This window comes from Leuciscus leuciscus (genome assembly GCF_965113295.1).
Source record: "Leuciscus leuciscus genome assembly, chromosome: 21".
In the NCBI taxonomy this organism is placed as follows: Eukaryota; Metazoa; Chordata; class Actinopteri; order Cypriniformes; family Leuciscidae; genus Leuciscus; species Leuciscus leuciscus.
This window is the reverse complement of record NC_138745.1, coordinates 19675221-19693604: the sequence shown is the minus strand read 5'-3', so window position 1 is coordinate 19693604 and position 18384 is coordinate 19675221. Positions and strand designations below refer to the sequence as shown.

General features: G+C 36.8%; 1 protein-coding gene across 3 annotated transcripts in view; it reads right to left on the bottom strand.

The window, feature by feature from the left end:
- The window catches only part of rhbdf1b (rhomboid 5 homolog 1b), a 40192-nt gene that overhangs the window by 9232 nt on the left and 12576 nt on the right, over positions 1-18384 (bottom strand). Inside the window, exons 2-8 of one of the 3 annotated variants that reach the window (XM_082152717.1) lie at positions 12417-12564; positions 12154-12296; positions 8586-8699; positions 4340-4553; positions 3901-4107; positions 2585-2707; positions 1625-1788 (exon numbers count right to left, since the gene is read on the bottom strand). In XM_082152717.1, coding sequence (XP_082008843.1) covers positions 1625-1788; positions 2585-2707; positions 3901-4107; positions 4340-4553; positions 8586-8699; positions 12154-12296; positions 12417-12536 — 1085 coding nt within the window. In that variant the 5' untranslated portion in view covers positions 12537-12564. Of the gene's footprint in view, positions 1-1624; positions 1789-2584; positions 2708-3900; positions 4108-4339; positions 4554-6542; positions 8503-8585; positions 8700-12153; positions 12297-12416; positions 12565-18384 lie in introns of those variants that run through there. The other 2 variants (XM_082152715.1, XM_082152716.1) reach the window with 2 other exon arrangements.

The following is an 18384-nucleotide window of genomic DNA, read 5'->3' as shown; positions in this document are numbered from 1 at the left end:
AAAGAGAGGCACAGTGGGGAAAAAGAGAGGCACAGTGGGGGAAAAGAGAGGCACAGTGGGGAAAAAGAGAGGCACAGTGGGGGAAAAGCGCAAGGTCTCGATACGTGTCTTTTAAAAGTTGAACTTATTTTAACTTGAGTGCCGCGTTTTTAGAGCGTCGTGTCATGCACGTGATGCTGCAGAAGACGCGAGACTCAAGCGCAACGGTCATACATTGAAAAATAAAGTAGCACAGTGGAAAAAAGTGATTTTCCGGTAGGCTTATTTAGGAGAGCTTACTAATTACGAAAACGATTATTTATTTTTGCGAATTATTATTTTGTTTCAGTTATTTTTTCAGTAACTGTTGTTAGTTTCGTTTAGTTTGAGTTTTTCATTAATGTTGAAATTTCTATTTTATTTCAGTTTACGAAAATGTTTTTTTACCAATAGTTTTAGTCTTAGTTTCAGTTTTCGTTTACGAAAATAACCTTGAGGCAAACATGTTGTGCATATGGATACGTACACATACAGATGAATACACGCACACTCTCGACACCTGGTTTTGTTATTATGTGGATCACGTTTTTTGTTTGTTTGTTTTTGTTGCCAAATTGGTTTGGAACAGTTGTTGAATAAACAATTGAACTGAACAATTATGCTTGCCTATCTGTTGAACTTACAGTTTTATTGATCACTGAGATAGCATTGATTTGGAATGAAGTTGGTTCAATATAAAAATGTAAAAAAAAAAAAAAGCTTAGATGTAGTGAACTACTTTTGCCATGTTCCTGTAGCTTAGCTTGCTACATTTTCCAGGGTGGTAGCTTCAGTGTAGTGAAGCTTCATTTAATGTAGAGTAACTGCTAGCTTAGCTCACTACATTTTCCAAGTAGCTTGCCCAACACTGTTGAAGTCCATAAAAGTGGACTTCAACGGGGTGGTAGTGGCGCAGTGGATAAGACACATGCCTTTGGTGTGAGAGACCCGGGTTCGAATCCACTGTGAGACACCAATGTGTCCCTGAGCAAGACACTTAACCCCTAGTTGCTCCAGAGGCGTGCGACCTCTGACATATATAAAAAAATTGTAAGTCGCCTTGGATAAAAGCGTCAGCTAAATGAATAAATGTAAATGTAAATGTAAGTGCATCTATCCATCATAAAAGTGCTCCACACAGCTCTGGGGGGTTAATAAAGACCTTCTGAAGCGAAAGCGATGAGTTTGTATAAGAAAAATATCAAGCTTGGGAGAGCCAGGACATTTTTTATATAACTCCGATTGTATTAGAATGTCATATACACCTAGGATGACTTGAGGGTGAGTAAATCATGGGCTAATTTTCATTTTTGGGTGAACTATCCCTTTAAGCCGGGGACACACTTAACGACTAGCTGAAATAAGACTGAACTGAACACACTTTCAGACCGTTTCCAATGACTGGAGCAGATTTTAAACACCGACTGTGAACACAGACTGAACGCAACTGTCTCTGACTCGGCGTGTTTTAGCATGATCAGTCATAAGTATCAAATTACATTCATAATCGGCCTTACAGTCATTAAGGTGTGTTTGTAAGAGATTTAAGAGCATCAGAATAATGTTACAAACTCAAAAATATTTGTCAAGTGCACGTGTAACTCACAGCATAAGATGGCTCCGCTCCAGTTCGGTCTTCTCTAGGGCACTGCCCGTCAAGTCCCTCTCATCTCCAGCTCTACTGGCATCAGTTTCTTTAATGGCAGCTTCAGAAAGCGACTCAAACACCTCGTCTGCGTATGTGGACAGCTCTTCATGTGTAAACCCATCCTAAAGGAACAAATGGCCACATCAGACACATTTAGGTGTACAAAAAACATTATTGATGTTTAATTTCTTGGATGACTTGTCTTTTGTTTTCTCAGATGTGTTTTTTTTTACTTTTTTTTTTTACTTTTTTTTATATTTCCCAGCTATTTTCCCTATTCAAGCCAGTGTTGTTATTGTTAACTAAAACTATTACAAATAATTTTAAACAAAAATGTGAAATGTTGCCTTGGTAGCTAACTTAGGTTAAAAATTGAATTACTTAAATTACTATAAAAACTGAAAGAAAATTAAATTAAGATAAATAGAAATGCAAAAAAACCCCCAAAACTAATAAAAATGACAAAAACACAACAAAATGACAAAACGTAAACGTAAATGAAAACTGAAAATATAAAAATAAAAGATAATATTAAATATGAGTAAATACTATATTAATATATAAATAATACTAATCCCTCTTAATGTGCAGAGGCAACTGCAACCCATTTATAGACTGACAGGACATCGCTGACTGTGACTCTGTGACCCTTTCAATAACATTGAAAAGTTTGTTTGAATATCTCAAACCACCTAGACACAGTAACACCTCCTTTATCAGTGTAAGTTTGGGGCGGGAATATCTGTTTGTCGACCAATGGAAGTCAGGCAGTATTTAGGTAAACTAATATTAGCTGTTCAGTTGATGCTAGTGGTGCATTTATATATTTCACCTCAATGGTCTTTACATATTCCAACACTAGGTGGCAGCATTGAGGGGGTCTGGGCTGTAAACGCCAGGTTTTGTCGTCAGTTTCACCTTGGCAAAGAAGGAGGTGTCCAGTTCATCTGGGAAATCCACAGTGTCCTCATCTAGGAAACTGGCTGCAGCAAAACTGCGCCTCTGCATTCGCCGAACGGTCCCTTCCCGCAGAGAGCGCCCCTAAAACCAGAGTCATCTTCATCAACAACATCATTTTTACTACTACTTTATTCATGTACGAACACAAGGGTACATAAGATCTAGATATACATATTATACATCACAAACAATGGGTGAGATCTAATGCCCTTTCCAATGCAGCTGTGCTGTGTTTCTGAGGCCAAGCAAGAGATTACCTCAACCTGCTCCAGAATATTCTATCAGACCAACAGCTGAACATTCCAGTGGAATTATCATAGCCATCTGTTAGCGTTGTTCCCAGGCCTTTAGCCTGGTCATCTGGGCTCAGGCACTAAATGGAACTGGGCCAAATCCCGGGCCAACAAGTCAAGCCAGAGATAAACTTTTACATAACAGATTATCGGGGGGAGGGTAATATTTGTTTATTACAATCTTTACAAGGACGTCAAAGTGAGCCTCTGAAGTAATCTATGATAATCACTACGGCTGGGTTTATGGGACGGCCCTTGCCTTGTTCCAACTGCATTCACGTCACTTTGACATTTGGGGCACTCATGCTCAAAGGAGATTTCCGAAATTTAAGGAATGATTATTGACTCAAATCAAAAGGTGATTTTATTTTTTTCTAGCAATTGTCAGAAATGAGTCTGCCGCTTTATCCTGTTGTTTGTTCCTGTCTGGGAACTTGTTTTGTTCATGTCCGGAGGATGGTAATAAAACCAGAGCATGACTTCACAGGAAATCTGGGGAATGAAATCACTTTTTGGGGCTATTCAGTTCTATGCAACTAAAATAGCCCATCTACAATGGTATAAATCAGTGGTTCTCAATTTTTGTCAACTTGAAGGCCCTCCATTGTCAAATATAATAATCGAAGATATTATAGATAACCGCAATTATTTTAGTAATTCCAGATGATTAATAAAATAAGAACAAATAGGTACTGAGAAGGAAAAAAAAATCATTAGATTTTTTTTGTTTAGGATTTTAATTTAATTACATTAGTAAATTATTTTTTTATAATTATTGAAGATTTTTTTTTTATACATACATACTATATATATATATATATATTCAATAATAAAAAAATTATAATTTTAAGTCAAAATTTAAATTCATTTAATCAATTCTAAGGAAGTTTATTGAGGGCCCCTGGTTGGAATCACTGTTATAAATCATCTGCAGTGCTAATGTAACTTGCTTAACATTGTAGTCTCTCTATCTGGCCTTACCTTCACCAGAGCAGCAGCTGCTCTGAAGCCCATCTTGGCGACAGACTCGCGCTTCCGTCTGCGGGGAGGTCGGTTGAAGCCAGAGCGGGAGCTGGTGAAGGAGCACAGGGAAGCTGCGCAGGGGGTGATGGGGGTCTGAGGTATACTGAGGCCGTCCACTTCCTCTACGTTACGGAACGCTCGACCCCGAGCCAGCGGGTCTACGATCTGCAGAGACCGACAACAACAAACCTAAACAGTGAGTCATGATAACCCTGTGTGACTGTATCACAAACCATCAGCTCTTAATAGTGTGCATCAGCTATAGTAAATGCTAATGGTAAATTGTTTATTGAAGTCCCATGTTTATAGAAACAGTGGTTTCCCTAGAACAGTTAAAGCAATTTGGATTGTACCGTTAAAGGGATCTGTATGCATGTACTGTATGCGTCCCGCTTACCCTCTGCATGCCGTGCTGTGCGGGTGGTACGTATAGAGGAGGAGGGGTCTCGGTACTGGTCATGGACAGATTGTCTTGGCTGGGCAGGTCCATTTCGCGTATCACCTGAGGCTTCAGTTTGCCGTAGCGCTGGGTGCAGTGGCGCAGGCTTTTCCGCTGCCATTTCTGGGTGGCATCCACATCATTGCTGACCCCAAACCAGTCTGCTGTGCCTCTGCAGTCACATCATTATTTTTTATAGTAATAATACAGCAGTTTTACCACACCAAGCGTACAAACTAATAAGCCCTCAAGAGAGAATGGAAAAACATAATAAAATCCACTTGGGCAATCTGAGCGAAGAGCCAAAACAACACACTAACTAACCGAGACATCCAAAACATCCATGGTCGATTCCGACTGAGCGCATTAACTCTTTCTGAGTGAATGATTTGTAAGCACTCATAAATATCTAATACTGATGGATTTTTTTTTCTCCTGCTACCTGCCTGTCAACATATGTATTTCCATACCTTTGCGCAGACATCACACATCATCAGCGTGTTTCATAAGGCTATGCAGAGTTGAAGACAGATAGTCACAGAGCGCCACAAACAAACAGAAGCCGCCTTTTACAGTTCCTCCTAAACCAAAACAACAAGCTTATGCTGCGTTCACACCATGTTCTAACCGTAATTACAAGATGGCAACCTATAAGATGGCAACGGAGTGATGTTCTATACCCGGGGCTCTGTTCACATCCTCAGACTTGTATTTATTCGTTTCTCTGGCAACACTAAAATGAATCTGATCCAAGAAAGAGCTCTGTACGTTTTTTACGTTCATTATTGTAATGTTATGTGCTTGAGACATGAGGTAATTTAACACCGTCTCTGGTCTTATGACGCTTTGCAGACTCTGCTGTGTGCATTCATGTGATTTGAAGGAGCCGTGGCTTTGGAGACGCTCTGAAGGGAGGGTGGGATCATACGCTTTCAGTGCTAGATTGCTATAACTCTCTGAAATTTCCTAACCAACACAATAAACTCACTTGTGATGTGTTAAATAATATTTGTTTTCAGATAATAAACCTTGCATTAAGTTTATTTTTCTCTCACTAAATGTATTTATGCTTAAGACCAACTTTTCACCAATGTGTTAAGAAATAAATTTAATTCAAGAAATAATAATCTATTAATATCTCATGCAATTTTGATTCTCAAGTAAATGTGTCTTATTTTAAGCATGTTTAGATACTTTACTGGCAAACAAGACCAAACACATTAGTGTGTACCACTCTGAAACACAAGCTAGGACAGAGCCTGTAAGGTTTTTTTTAAGTGTTTGAAGTGTGTGCAAATGCTGGTAGTAAAGTTAGGACATCAGCAGTGTTTAGAGTAAAGGCCACATAGTAATAACAGAGTCGGCTGTGCATCATTACAAGGAAGGCCAGCTGAGGGGAGGCCTTTTAAGGCAGCAGAGGGGGAGTCACCGCCGTATTGTCCCCCTCTTTTTGGAGGAATGATTTGAAAAAGAACATTTCAAATCAGCCATGAAATATAAGACAAAAACTGAACAAACTCCTCTACTATAAACACTCAATATGGTGATGAAATAAATCATAAATCCATTACACACAAAACAATTTTTTTTCCCTGTTTTCAACTAAAAATAAACATTCCTAAACAAGATTAATTTACTTCAGATGCAAAATGAAATAAGTAATTGCACATTGTTTTTAGAGAAATCTTACAATTTACTGAGATTTATTCTTTTTTGTTTATTTTTATTAATTCATTAACAAAATGAACACAATCTTTATTCCATTAAAACTAGCAAACTATGTGGGAAACTTAAACCTATGAAAATTTCCAAATATACCTACAGCTGTTGGCCAATCAGAATCAAGTATTCCAGAGAGCTGTGTGATTAAAACCGAACACATGGAGATGATCTATAAACCAAACCAGACCATAATAAACCAAACTAACAACCATAATAAAGAAGACCTGCTTTGATACTAAAAAACACTCTTCAAAAAAAAAGGTTAAATTAAATTAAATTTTCAATTTATAAAAGTTGGCTGGAAGTTTGTTTAAAAAAAAAATGCCTTGGAAATTCCGAAAATATCCAAAAGCACAAATATTTAATACAAAAATCCACAATTAGAAGTTCCTCAATCATAAAGACACGGTGCAACATAAAAAACACTCCACTGACCTACCTGTCTAACTCATCCCAGGAGGCAAGGAAGGTCATGTCTGAGGTAGAGGAGGAATAGAAGCCTTCACACTGAGTGAAATATTGGCTTTTCATTCCTTCTACCCTCTACATCACATGAAGTCATAGAAGCAAATAAGACATTTCCTTGATGTCAGAGTTCAAGCAGAAAATCTGCTTCAATCCAAAGGATCAAGACTCGCTTAAACACTTAAACAGATCCTTAATGTGTCTGAGACCATACAGCAGTGATTCACATGTATCCCGGCAGCAACTCCACTTTACTCTTGCCGCCTACTCAGATAGTGTTTGAGGAGTGTGTGTAAACATCCAGTAAAATACCAGCTCATCTGACTAAAAGAGAGAGACAGAGAGAAGAGAGAGAGAGGGTAGGGGACGTGTCGAAACATGAGGGAAGTGTGAGAACTGGGACTAGACTCAGTTTGCACAATTCAATCATGACCATGCACTCACACATACAATTACACATGCCTCAAGCAATAATACAATATCCCACAGAGCAGGCAATAATCCTGAATAACACAAAATCCTCATCTACAAGGGTAAAGATAACACATTTCCAAGACAAATGACATCCTTCAAATACCCCGGTGGAGGGAAAGAAATGATCATTCACCACCTATCTTAATTTGACATGCAATTCCCAACATGCACTATAGGCACTGTGCACATCAGTGGACTTTAACAGTTATGAGTTTGAACAGTCAATCAATTAACTTGTGGACAGTTTTGTCAGTGGCAGAGAATTTGAATGGGGATATGGTACGGTTATACTCGGTTATAGAACAGGGGTTTTCAAACAAGTTGAGGACCCCTAAACATATGATGATCCCATTAATAAACTATAAAGGCAGCTATATATATCTTCATATAAAGACCCACTTTGTTAGATAAAATTAAGCTAAGATATGTATCCTGAATTAAATATTTTTTCATGTATAACTTTTTTTATTAAATAATTTATTAAATAAATAAATAAACAAATAATATATTGTCTTTCCGTTAAATAAAATACATCAAAGAAACCTGAAAGTTTCACGGGCTCCACAAAAATATTAAGCAGCAAAACTTTTTTCAAATCAGCTTATTAGAATGATTTCTGAAGGATCATGTGACACTGAAGTAATGATGCTGAAAATAAAGATTTTTCATCAGAAATACGTTACATTTAAAAAAATAAACAATTATGTTTAACAACTGTCATAGTATTTTTATTTCTTACTGGTAGAAACTAGGGCTGTATGGTGTCAATACAATTGTTCATAATTTCTTCCCCAAATGAATCAGTAATAATATAGACATGACACATCCACAACTTCAACCCTACACTCCAGAAACCCGTGCAAAACAAGGTTTACATTAATTAAGCATGAGTCACAATCAGCGGCAGAGTTGAAAATAGCCGAAAGAGGCCCACATAAGCAATTTTTACAGCATTGTGAATAACACTTTCTGCCGTGACATGTTCTTCTCCCACAGCTCAGATATTCCTTTGATGGTAGACACATGGTGGACTCAAAAGTCAATACACTATCAGTTGATTATCTTAGAACACAGCCAAACCCAAAGACACAGATGTGAAGGCTTTGATGCGCTCCTGTTTTTGTGTAGAGGAAGAAAGGAACTCTTTTTCAAGTTAGTGTAGGAGTCCGACATGTGTGTGTGTGTGTGTGTTCTGACATTCTTTCAAAGCCAAATGAAGTATTATGGATGATCAGGGAGCGGCAAATAGCTGTCGGAGGGGCTATGCTATTTTATATGATTCATCTTAAACTTTGTGTGGGCGAACTGGATTTAAAAAGTCTTGAATGTTTCAAAATACTGATGAAAACCAGATTATATTTGTTTTAGTTTTTTTATGAAAGAGTGTTAAAAGACAACAAAAATGCCTCCCACCACATAATTCGTTCGAAAAACGACACATTCTGAAATTACACACTGAAACTACTACACCCAAAAAACTTTCAAATGTAACTGACTGTAAATAAATTTCGACTTCAGAGGGTCTATATTGGTTCCACGGTACCTGAGGACGATTTGCGGCAGTGACTGACGTCTGGGGGGTTCCAGACGTGATAAACACTGGCCTTTAACCAGGACGGTGCTCATCTGCTCAAAGTGTACCCTCTTCCCTGTGGGACTGGAGGGGATGAAGTGAGGAGGATCAGGAAAGGCAGACGAGAAAACAGGGGAAGAGAAAAGATAGAAAAGCAACCAGTTAGGTTACAGAAGAAAAGCAGAGATGGGAAAAAATTTATGCATTTAAAAAGTTGACAGGATCATATTAATTGCAGTAGAAAAGCAGAAAGGAGGTTAATAAAGAGGACAGACTCTATGTCATACAAAATTTGAGCACAAGAACAGATGCTGAAAAAGATGCACACATGCAGTCAAAACGAACATTAGTTTGATTTACTGCTGTGTCTCCTCACAGTGGAGGACTTCATCCATACATAAAGAATTCATAAAACATCGCAAGCCATTAAGATAAACAGCACTTGTTACTGAGTCTAAGGAGCAGTCAGAGATTTAAAAAGAATACAGATCAAAAAAAAAAAAAATCTTTATTTAGTATCTGTATATGCATAATGGCCTTTTAGCTTAGTCACAGCACAAGTTACTCTAAAAAGATTAATGCAACTTCTAATGAAAGTATGTGCAACCAATATACTACATTTAGTTAGAGGAACTTAATCATTTCTAGCAATACAATTTTGAAAAGTTGATTATTAAAAAAAAATGTAAGAGCTGCGAATAAATCGTTAAAAGATCGCAATATCGATTCGAACTCCCACGCGATCTTAATCCTAAATAACAATAACAAGATCTTAATAAATAATTCGCCTGTCTATTAAACATTCAAATGTGTTTGCACTACCGCTGACCCAGTTTGAGAAAGCAGTCACGTTTAGGTATGAAACAGCTTCACCAACTGTATTTTCAATCACACATTATCGTTATTTCTATGTTTAAAATATTAAAATTACCAAAGAAATACCTACTGAGATAAAAGTTTATATTTTGGATATAAACACTAATGTCTACGGTAGCGATCAAAATAGCGTAACTTGGTGCTTCAAATAACGAAATAACGATTAAATTGTTACGCCTAAAAAAAACCCTGCTGATTCAAAAATTCATCCAGTAATGAAACAATCAAGTCATTGAATCATTCAATCAACCCATTTTTTTAAACAAATAATTCATTAAAATTAATTAAACATTTTTAAATAGACTGCAGTAATTCATATTTTGTCGAATTTGTGTTTGATTTAGGTGGTTTTAGGTGTTTAGGTGTCCACGAGCACTACTCTTGGTAGTAATGTAACCAGAAATATAACAGAAAGAATTTTAAATGTCAAAAATAACAGCAATACACACTAACAGATTTCCCTTCACTAAAAAACACATCAAACATCAATAATTGTAACATTTATTCTCCTTATCCAGTCTAATGCAAAGCATGCTGGAAACTGTAGTTTTTCAGACGAATACAATCGGAGTTATCTATCTATAAATTACAGGAACGTCTGTCTGTCTGTTTGTGTGTGTGTCTGTTATTCGCATATCTCTCAAACCGTTAGTCCGATGGATTTCAAACTTGACAGGTGTCTTGCTACGGGCACGAGTAAGTGCAGTGCCAAAAGAAGCACACATTGAAGATGTTTGAAAGATGCCTAAAGTGCAACTTATGACATCGGAAGTAACGTAGTGCGTCATGGCATAGTGTAAATATCAGCAGTACCTCACATTACTCGCATAAATTGCGCGTTACACTTAAGTCAAATCCGTATGTTCGTTTGGCCGGAAGCTAGTTATTTGACTTTATAAAGTTTTAAAAATGAATATTTTTCTTACAGAAACTCGTGGTTTTGCTTCAGAAGGCCTTTATTAATGGAGCACTTTTATGATGGATGGATACACTTTTTTGAGCTTCGAACTGTTGGTTGCAATCCACTGCCATTATAAAGCTCGGAAGCGTCAGGGTGTTCATTAATATAACTCAGATTGTATTCGTCTGAAAGAGGAAAGTCATATACACCTAGGATGGCTTGAGGGTGAGTAAATCATGGGGTCATTTTCATTTTAAAGTGAACTACTCACTTTTAAGAGACTAGAATGCCTTTGTTGGAAAATCCAGCTCTAGTGGTTCGGAACATGTAGCTGTTTTTTAACTGGTTTCAGACAGTCATTGATCCTAATAGACCATCTTGGACCAGCTGGCCATACCACTTTAAGGTGGTCAAACATGTTTTTTCAATTCAGTATCCAATTGACCAGCTTGGACTAGCTATAAACTCAGCTAAAAGCTCAAGATGGATTTTCCAGGAGGCCAAAAGGCTAATGAATCATTAAAGACAGTATATGTACTAAATGAAGAATATATTTTAGAAGAAGTTGTGCATCTTTTTCAGAAACATCTTGGAACTGAAATAAGACAACGGTGGCCAAAAAACTTTTACTCCTAATCTCTACTTCAAACAGCAATACACAATGACACATAAAGTCAGTGTGCCAACCTGGCATTAAAACAAGTTTTGAGCAACTCCCATATGACACTGAAATAAACAAGGCTGTGAACACTGTTATCAGTTTTGCTACTGTGCCAGCCAGCATTACGCTAATGCAGATTTTATTATATGTGGATTTGCATGGGTGTATCTGTTTGTTTAGTGAATTTGACTAGATAAATGACACTTCAAATTACTTTTAACATCCCTGCATGCATATTAGCTAGCCACCATTGGTTAATGGCCATCTTGACCTTGTCAAGAAAATGAGCCAACACAACACAGCATCATAAAAGACACAACTATGCAAAACAGTATGTGGTACACACCAAAGACAATTGTAAAGTACAAGAGAACATAAAGTTAATATCTTCATTGTTACATTTCTTTTCCTACTGCCAAGACACTTAACTACAAGCAAGTAAGCCAGTAAAATGTAAATGCTATGCCTTTTGCAGCGCTTGGAAAACATTGGCTCAACTGATAGCGTAAGTTTGGGACAGGACAATCAGTTTGTCCAACCAGTTGAAGCATTGAAAACTAAATCTTTTTTTTTTTTTTTTTTTTTTTTTCATTTAGTTCCATGAGTGAAATTCTACACTTCACCTTAGATTTACAGTATTGTTCAAAGTTTGGGGTTGTTAAGTTTTTTTTATGTTTTTGAAAGGAGTCTCTTATACTGCATGTATTTGATCTAAAATATTGTGAAATATTATTACAATTTAGTTTTTTTGATTAGTCTATTTTAATATATTTTCAAATGTAATTTATTCCTGTGATGGCGATGCTGTATTTCAGCATCGTTACTCCAATCTTCAGTGTCACATGATCCCTCAGAAATTATTGTAATGTGCTGATCAGATGCTCAAAAAACATTTCTTATTATTATCAATGGTGAAAACAGTTGTGCTGCTTAAGATTTTTGTGGGAACCATGATACGTTTTTATTTGATGAATAAAAAGTTCTAAAGAGGAGCATTTATTTAAAATAGAAATCTTCTGTAACACTATAAATGTATTTTGTTTTTATTCTTACCGACCCCAAACTTTTGAACGGTAGTGTTTGTGGATGTGTAATTTTACCTCTTGATGGTCTGGGAGATGGAGGGTTTGCGTAGGACCGAGGGTCTGCGGCAGGCATTGGGGTCGACCGGAGGGCATCTGAGCTGGATGTTTTCAGTGGGTACACTGGCACTCCGCAGGTACAAGCTATTACGCATGACGGGCTGTAGGACAGGTGAATAGTAAAATATTTGAATTCTTTTTTATTTCATGGAAACACAAGTGTTTCAAAGTAAAACAATATCTCTTTGATCTTCAGCAAAAGTCTAGCATCAAATACCCACCTGGAGAAAGTTATTCTGTTCCTCCATGGGGTTCGGGACAGTGGGGATGTGCAATTGGAGCCAGGGCGGTTTCTTCCTCTGCAGGCTGCTGTTCGTGCTCTCGTCCTCAGCTTCGGCCATGTCTGCCACCCCTCCCTTCGCCAGCCAGCTGTAGGATCAAACAGGGTCAGATAAACAGCTCAAACACACATAAATGCACAGATATGGGTGAACAATGCACACACACACACACACACACAACATTGCTGCCTTACATAAGACACATGCCAAAATAATCCGCATTTCCATCTGGTTGTTGAGACATGATGATGCACCGCTGAGACTGCGGTCACATCAGAGTAAAACTACAGCTGCTTTTGTCCTCCTGCGACTCACAGTGTCAATGCTCAGATGAGACATATTAATTGCACTTTTTTGACATTAAAATCGTCTTATGAAATGCACATACAGTAATACAGTAATTCCTTGTGGCCTGTTACAATGCTTCAGTTAACTTAAAAATATCAAATGTGAGAAAAGTGTATGCCCTGACTTCTCCACCAGAGGATGCAAATGTCCTATTTTTTTGCAGTTTAATTATTTGAAATTGTTTGTAGCTCTAGGGACCACTCTTAGAAAAAAGGGTCCTTGACTCAATATAAAGAATCCTTTATGCCCAAAAAAAAAAGGTTCTATATAAGGAGAAATGTCTTAAATGATTGCATAATACTTTCATGCTTGCTTTTCATTTTTTTTTCTACTCAAAGTATGTTAATGAGCTGTTTATTCAAACAATGTAATTAAATTTAAAACTGAATTAAAACAAAATTAATAAATCCATAAAATTATCCCATGAACCTTTTCTTTCAAGAGTGTGCCTTTGCCCATTTATAGTTTTTCCCTTCAAAGCAGAGCAGTTTGTATTCCTATAGGAATGTTTTAATTTAAACAAAAGAAAAACTCCTGAAAGAAGTGTGTTGGGGTGGTCAGATAGGCTGGGCTGCTAACACAAACACTGTTCAATTTCAAATTGGGGTCACTAGAACAGTGGAGTAACATCACAGTCCTTCTCTATCAAGGCACTTAACTCAAGTGGGTCTGTCCCTGCTGTTAGTGCACTGCAGGTCAATACTGATGATGAAAAGCATTTCCTAGAGCTGCTAACTTTAAACAGCACAGGCAAACAAACAGAAAATGCATAACCAAAATGTTTCATATCAGCACAGCTCCAGAAATGTTGATAGTTTCATACAACAGCACGTTATCAGAATTCCTCTGAAACCCTCCACCTCCCCCAGCTCCACCTGCATAAATCTGCTAGGGGATTTAATGTCTATTTGTGCAGCAGCAGCAGAATATCTTACATGCTCACTGCAGTGTGTCTGTGTATATTGGCAGTAGCAAGTCCATGCTTGCGCTCCAGCAGCAGCAGTGTAGCAGATCTAGTCCACCAAAACCAAGTATTAACAGTGCCATATTCAATAACTATAGCTAATACAATAGCTAAAACAATTCCGAGACTTGTAATGATTGCAATATATATAGCAATATTAACAGCTTATAAAAAAAATAATAAGCCTACTAGAATGTTTTATGTATTTTAATATTGTATTACACCAATGCAATGTAAATATAGATACAGTAAAGAGAATTTGTTTTCTGATGGATTACCAGAGCCTCGGACTTCAAGATTTCATAAAAGCACTGAAAAACTGTTACTAAAATGTTTTTAGTGTGTTAAAATGTTATTAAAATGTTACTGTTTTTTATTCATTTAGTTTACAATGTTTTGTGTGTGCTTGGTTGTAAGTGAAAATATAGCTTTTCAAAGCAACACGACACACACAGGACAAATCAGAGCCTGTTTTTCTGTTCAGCTTTCAATATTCTTTTCTAAATGTCTGTGGCTGAATACTATATAGACTCTGTAATATAATTATTGAACCTATTGGCTTTATTTGAAATGACTTGATCCTGAAGAATCAGCCAAAAGTGCTATTTGACACCTACTCTCAGTGACTATACAGACAGTTTAGATCATGAAGCATTGCAGAAACATGAACGATTAGTGCTTTTTTTGCTTATGAAAACTAGGGCACTTACTTTACTAAAAGTTCAACTTAATCCTTCAAATAAAACCCTATGCGTTATTTGGGGAATCCCACCACATCCTAGCGCAGACCACATTTTTATCCAAACAAACACATTAAAATGAGGTTGTAAATTTCAGGTTTGGGCAAGAGAGTAGCACTGACCCTTATAAAAGAATTTTTCTTTAAATTTATATCTTGAATTTCAGTGTTTCCCAGAACTATTTCATGTCTTGACTCTTTGCAATGTGTATTGGAAGCACAGGTTAGAGCAAAATGTGACAATTGGCAAACGATTATCTAAGGTCACAGATACAAGCCTTTATAAGCTCTTGATTCATACAATTTATCTTCTCTGCCTTTTACAAGAAATGATAGCCTTTCTTTTCCAATCTTACTAAACTGCTGATAAAACCACAGCGATTGACTGAAAACCACTACAGAAACTGGACATTAGAGGAACCAAGAATTTCCCAGAAATCCACTTGAATCCAGTAACCTAATTGCTAGTTACCATATAAAGACTTGCAGCTCATAGCTGTTAGCAACAAGCAAACAGCAATAAAAACAATCATTCTGCTAGCACAAATCTGACCTGATATACATCTCCCAGCAAACACATCATAAAATATTAATCAGAAGGCACACAATCTGAACTCAAATGAACTGATGTAAAATATGGATTACTACAGTTATATTGACACTAAAGGGGTTATTTTCCCTCCCTTAATGACTCCTACACACAGATGTGATGCGTTTCACTTTCATTACATGAAAATACAGCTGTTTATATGACGTTTGTCCAAGAATATAAAACAATTACGGTTTCTAAAGCAGTATACTGTATATTCTCTGTTTTTAATTCATCACTGCTTGGTCAAACCATTCAATGATAGTGATCCAAAAGAATTGTTTCTTATACAGAAAAAGTGACATAAGGAGCCCACATGAGTAGGCTGTTGTGTTTGTAAAGTTTGTTATTACAGCAAAATACTGTGTATACTGAGTCTTTTAGAGCACTGTGGTGAATAAAAACATTTATAATCAAAAGCAAATCACATCAGGGGCCTCAATATTCTCTCATTATCTTCAGTTCTCTCAGTTCAGCATGTGGCATTTCATTCGCAATCGCATGCACCCGCAATCCCCCAAATGAGGTATTTTGTACTGGATTCACAAATGTGAATGTGGAATTGACATGACTATTATGACTAATAAAATGTATTATGACTAATAAACGTTTGCTTGCTGGGAACAAATGAAACATCTGTGTAGAAATGAGAAACGCTGTACGTCAGAACATCTTCCAAATGAAAACTGTTTAGTGTAAAGTGAAATCCTGTTTTAACAGTATTGTTGCCATGAAAATGTAATATGCCATACACCAAAAGCAACCGTACAATATTACGAGAGTGTTACAGCTCAAATAAAACACAACAAATAATTTACACAATTTCTATGAAATTATAAACATCACATTTCAAAAACTGGCCACAGATACTTCCATTGTAAGTGACTCTCCATTAACATTCGATTTTTTGCTGTCGATTGAGCTCAACTTGTAATGAACCCAAATTACTCTTTTGCTCTTCTGATGCAATTAATGCGTTTCCTCCTTTGCAATCATAGCTCTCCTTCCTGAGGTCCTCCTACATGAGGTCTGTGCTGGAAAGGACATGGGTGATGTTTTGACTTGGGCCAGATGTTCCAAATGGGACACTGAGTTGGTTTTTGTAGAAAGGACTAGAAGGCAGATGTACATGATGAATGACCTCATTTGGAAAGCACTTCCTTCCTGAGCAGGGATGCTTTTTCTCTGCTTTCACTCACATACACGATTCTATTAAAAGATGTGCTCGGGATTCAACGCTGTAGCATTTTCCTTATTTTGTGGATGCAATCTGTAGTTCTCGCAATTACTTATTTCATTTTCAAACAAATCTTTAAATGATTATCGTAAATATATTAATATAGAAGGTCAAAATGGTTACAGTAAGAAACTCAACAACCCATTGCTGAATGACTAATGGGACACACACATTTTTCTCTTCAAAAGATGGCTAAAAACTGCTGGTCTTGTTCGAAACACTGGCTCGACTGAGACAAATTTATTCCATGAGCAACAATTTGACACAATAGTTCCTCACAGAAAAGAGGGACGACAAAGACATACAGAAGCCACAGGAATCTGATCTGTGTTTTTCATCCTTTTGACGTCAATAGAAACCTTCACAAAATAGGCACATTCATTCAACTCTAATAACTGAAACGCTGCTGTGATATTTACTCTGATTTGTGCTCCAGGTTAATATTTTAAATAAAGAAAGACATGTCCAATGATAATCTCTGTGCAGTGCATTAACCACAGAGGTAAAGAAACATCCATTGTGTGAGCGTTTCACTAATGGCACATTTGGCATCAATAGATGCTGAAAAACTTGCATGCACCTTTAGGAACCGAGCGATTGGGCATGAATCCGGCTGATCCGGGCAGAGCGCTCCCTGCACATTCTGGGAAATGCCGCACATACCACTGGACTTCTAGAGCCGTTCTGCACTGTTTCATCGCATTTATTTTGGTTGGCCAGTGAGGTTAAGACTGGATAGAGTGCGCTATAATGACTCAGCTGACCTCTGCATGATGGGTCAGCCTGATCTTAAAGTTAACTTGTTCATCTGGTGTTCATATGATGGAGGTCTCACTCTCCAGCGTTTTCACCAGCAAGCTAGCTTAACCTTGCAGCAAGATTTCTATGATCAATCACCTTTATTAAAAGACTAGTTGAAAGGCTAAATTTGCTGGTTAGCATCATAGTTAAGAGTGTTCTTGATAAAGAAAATTAATAAAAAATATGGTGAATAATATAATACAGATATTAATAAGTAATTCTGTAGTATTGTTGATAGATTATATATTTTTTTATATGAAAATAATTAAAGACTATGCTAAATTACTTTTATTTAGAATAAAAGTATTCATTAATAAAGAATTTCATTCTTTTAACTTTTGTTTTCTTTATCATATCAGGAGAAATTAATATCAAAGTGAATTTTAATACAGAAAAAAGATGCTCATAATTTACAGAAGGTGTATTCAAGTTATTGTACGTATGAATTGCATTTTAATGTACATCGCTGTTTGGGGTCAGTAAGATTAAAAAATACATATTCACCGAATATACATTAAACTGATCAAAAGTGAGATTAAAGACATTCATAATGTTATTTAATTGGGTGGGGGGTGGGGGGATTAAGCAGAACAACTGTTTGCAACAGTGATAATTATAATATGTTTCTTGAAATCAGCATATTAGAATGATTTCTGAAGGATCATGTGACACTGAAGCACTAGCGGCGCCAGGATTTTGATTGTAGGTGGGCCTCCAGAAAACTGGATGGGCCAGTTAAAATAAGGCAAAAAAAAAAAAAAACTGGTCCCCATTCATCTCCGTTTCAGCGCTTTTCTGGGCACTGAGGACAGCGACTCAGTAGCCTAACAGTTACCTGGATTTAATGCGTAATTAGCATAGGTATAAAAAAAAAGAAAAGAAAACTTAAACAGGAATTTTTTGTTGCTTTTTTAATACAATTACAATTTCATTTAATTTATTGTTTAGTAAAATTATAGGCCTATTATTTTTAGTTTATTAACAGCAACAACAGCTGTAAAGATGAAGTTGACGATCGCCATATCTCCGTAGTGAACGCGCCTATAGAGAGAAATGCACATCATGGATTACATCTCTGATTATGTAGCCTATTTCTTTTCGTTTTAAATTGTTAAAAAGACATTTCAAGCTTTCTTAAGATATATTTCATGTCTGTGAGGCCTACGCTGAGTTTCGTTAAGTTAGGATGAGAATGAGATGCGCTCCAGTTCACAAGCGGACGCCTCCATG